This window comes from Nicotiana tabacum, chromosome 14 (genome assembly GCF_000715075.1).
Source record: "Nicotiana tabacum cultivar K326 chromosome 14, ASM71507v2, whole genome shotgun sequence".
Lineage (NCBI taxonomy): Eukaryota > Viridiplantae > Streptophyta > Magnoliopsida > Solanales > Solanaceae > Nicotiana > Nicotiana tabacum.
In genome coordinates this window covers 36,203,710-36,207,347 of record NC_134093.1, presented here as the reverse complement: position 1 = coordinate 36,207,347, position 3,638 = coordinate 36,203,710, and the positions used below count along the sequence as shown (strand labels likewise).

The 3,638-nt window shown below is 41.9% G+C and overlaps 1 protein-coding gene across 1 annotated transcript; it reads left to right on the top strand.

Annotated features, from left to right (window-relative positions):
* The first annotated feature begins 2,614 nt into the window (after positions 1-2,614).
* On the top strand, positions 2,615-3,148 carry LOC142168888 (uncharacterized). The gene has a single exon (XM_075230058.1). The coding sequence runs from the start codon at positions 2,615-2,617 to the stop codon at positions 3,146-3,148; it is 534 nt and encodes a 177-aa protein (XP_075086159.1).
* The last annotated feature ends 490 nt before the right edge of the window (positions 3,149-3,638 follow it).

Sequence of the window (3,638 nt, the reverse complement as noted above, 5' to 3'; positions counted from 1 at the left end):
TATTGTGGTTAATTGAAAGGGCCCTTGATTAATCGTGTCTAGTTACCTTGTGTTGCTTGAGAAAGAACACTTGGTTAGATTGTTGTTGAACAACACCACTTTTGGGTAAGTTAAGAGATTAATTACTTGAATTTAAAAGTGGGGTTAGAAATAACGAAGCTTTGGTGGGATAATTCTGAGTTGCATAAATTGTTAACTAGAGTAGTTCGAGAGAATGCTTCTAGTAAATTATCGTAATTGATCGAGAGATAATTACGGTAGCCCGAAACTCATAGTCCTCATAGAGTACTACGGCGAGATTATAGCTAAAGAGTTAAGAATTATTCTGGCAATTGGGGAAATCAATAGCCCTAGATCCTTTTACCCTTGAATTCAATTTTAGTCTTGATTATTTCTAATTTTATTGTCATTTTTCCTTAGCTAAATAAATTCCACTGATTATTCATAAAACTCTTACATCTGGAAGTTGTCTGAGCTTATCATTAGCATTATTTAAAGTTGTAGTAAATAGGTTAGTTCCCTGTGGGATTCGACTCCGGACTTGAACCGGGTTATATTTGCAGCGACCGCTTAGTCCTTTTTACAAGGCATAGTTGGACGTGATCAAATTTTGGCGCCATTGCCGAAGAACTAACGGTGTTATTTATTACAACTTAGAAGAATTGCTAGGATTCTTAGTTTAGATCAATTTCTTATGGTGTTTAGATTTTTCATTGAAATTCTCACGTTTGAATTCTCCTGTGACTCAGGTGTATGCCTAGAAGCTATTCGAGGACTGGTGAACTTTTTGAAGGACTCTTAGACCCCGAGAAAGCATTCAGGGGATTAAATCGAGCCAACAAGAAGAACAAACAATTACAACAAAAACACACACTTGAAATTGAATTGGACAACGTGGACGATGTCAACAGAAATAATCGAAATAATCGGATTGACCCAAACAATGAAGTGGTGGCACCTCTTGTGCCAGAAGCTGCTTTTTATGATTGGGCACAACCAACTGCTGATAACCTAGCCACCGCCATTGCTGTACCTCAGATACAAGCGGAGACATTCCAGATCACCAACAACATGTTGCATCTGTTGCAAAATAAGGGACTGTTCTCCGGGTCATACATTAAAGACCCACAACAACATCTGAAGAATTTCCTATCAATATGTGTGACCCAAAGACAACCGAATGTGACTCCCGAAGCCATCAAGCTATTACTGTTTCCATTCTCTGTGACTGGAGAGGCTCAAACTTGGCTGAATTCGCTCCCAATAAACTCCATTGCCACTTGGGAAGAATTAGTCAAACAGTTCTTAAACAAGTTTTATCCTCCCAACAAGACTGCAAGGCAGATTGATGAGATATTGCAGTTCGGGCAGAAACCAACTGATACCTTGCAAGAAACCTGGGAAAGGTTCAAGGGTATGCTAGTGAAGTGTCCACACCATGGCATTCCAGATCAGATGCTGGGACAGAGATTCTACATGGGCTTAGCAGACAGTTTGAAGGCCAATGTAGATGCTTCAGCTGGGGGTGCATTTCTGAGCAAGACATTCATAGACTGCAAGATTCTTCTTGACAAGTTGGCTCAAAATTCATGCTGGATGGCTAGAGGTACGACACTTACACCAATAGTGCATTCTGTTGCTCTTGACCCAAACAATTCCCATGCAGAGAACATAGCCACTCTCATGACTTAGATGAGCATACTGACAAAGAAAATTGATGATATGGGTACAAAGCAAGTGCACATTGTTGATACAACAAATGGAGGATTGTGCACTCCTTGCATAAACCAGACATATGTGTGCTCGTGGAGTGGAGAGAATGAAAACCAGGGATTCAGAGAAGACATGAATTATGTCAATAATTTTGGAGGTCAGAGGCAAGGTGGGCAATAATGGGGACTAGCACCAAACCAACAGTACAGAACCAACCTGCCACAACACAACCCCAATTCTGGAGGCACACGACCACAAGGTTAAGTTGTGCCTTATCAAAGGCAACAAGGCTATAATCAGCAGCACCAACAACAGTTGGCCTACCAACCACCTCTTCAACAACATGGTAGAAATCATGGGTATGCTGCAACAACTCATTGGAACAAATAGTAAGATGCAAGAAAAGTTAGCAGCACATGATTCAACAATCAAAGGAATTGAAACTCAACTGGGACAATTGTCTATGGCCTTGAGAAATTGCCCCCAAGGAACATTGCCTACAGATACAAATATTAACCCAAAGGAGCAAAACCCAAATCAGCTAATGACAGTGAATCTCAGGAATGGAAGAGATTTAGATAGAGAGAAAGCAGTTGTTCAATCTAGGAGAGAGACTACGCCAACTACTCCAGTTACATTAGAGGCAGATGGGTCAGCAGAGCTCACCGAGGTGGTAGTTGAACAAGCACAGGTTGACAAGGGTAAGGCGAACGAAGGTGAACAAGTCTCAGAACAGGTGGCACCTCTTGTGCCAGAAGCTTCCAACAAAGAAAAGACATCAAGTGGTGGACAGAGGTTGACTCCTGCACCATTCCCTTAGAGATTGGCAAAACAAAAGAAATATGATCAATTTAGGAAATTCATGGAAATGCTTCGATAGATTCAATTGAATATTCCACTGATGGATGCTTTGAGGAAAATGCCAGGGTATGCAAAAATGATGAAGGACCTGATGTTGCGGAAATTTGACTTCCAGGATCTGTCCACTGTAACTCTGACACAAACTTGCAGCGCGGTAGTGACAAGGCCTATGGCCCAAAAGGTGTCTGATCTAGGTAGCTTCACTATCCCATGCACTATTGGGAGTTATGCTTTTGCTAAAGCATTGTGTGACTTGGGAGACAACATAAACTTGATGCATTTGGCAATCTTTACAAAACTGGGCATTGGCAGAGCTAGACCAACCTCAATGTTACTGCAACTGACTGATCGTACAGTCAAAAGACCGATAGGAATTCTTGATGATGTGCTTGTGCAAGTGGGGAAATTTGTATTTCCTGCAGACTTTGTTATTCTTGAATGTCAGGTGGATGAAGAGATACCCATAATTATGGGAAGGCCATTCTTAGCCACTGGGAGAGCATTAATTGATTGTGAGACTGGAGAGTTGAAAATGAGGTTGAACAATGAAGAAATAATATTCTACGTTCAATAATCCATGAGGAGACCCAGTGAATTTGCAAACTGCTCACTAGTGGAGGCCGTGGATGTGATACTGCAAGAAGAGGATGAGACCCTTAATGTCAAGGATCCACTAGAAGCCTTCTTGATGAATTTGGAAGAGATGGACGGTGAAGGGTTGGCAGAGTGGGTCATGGCTCTCAAAGGTCAAGGATTCTGGAAAAGGGAACCTCAGTTCGATCCCCTACGCTTAGAAGAGAGAGAAACACCACCTGCAAAACCATCAATAGAGGAGCCACCATAGCTGGAATTGTAACCGCTTCCAGCCCGCCTCAGGTATCTTTCTTGGGGCCTAATTCTACTTTTCCTGTTATTATATCATCTGGTTTGCTAGCTGTGCAGGTAGAGAAACTATTACAGGTACTGCAAGAATGTGAGACTGCCATTGGTTGGACCATGGCAGACATAAAAGGTATCAGCCCAGCCTTTTGCATGCACAAGATTCTTCTGGAAGAGGGGCACAA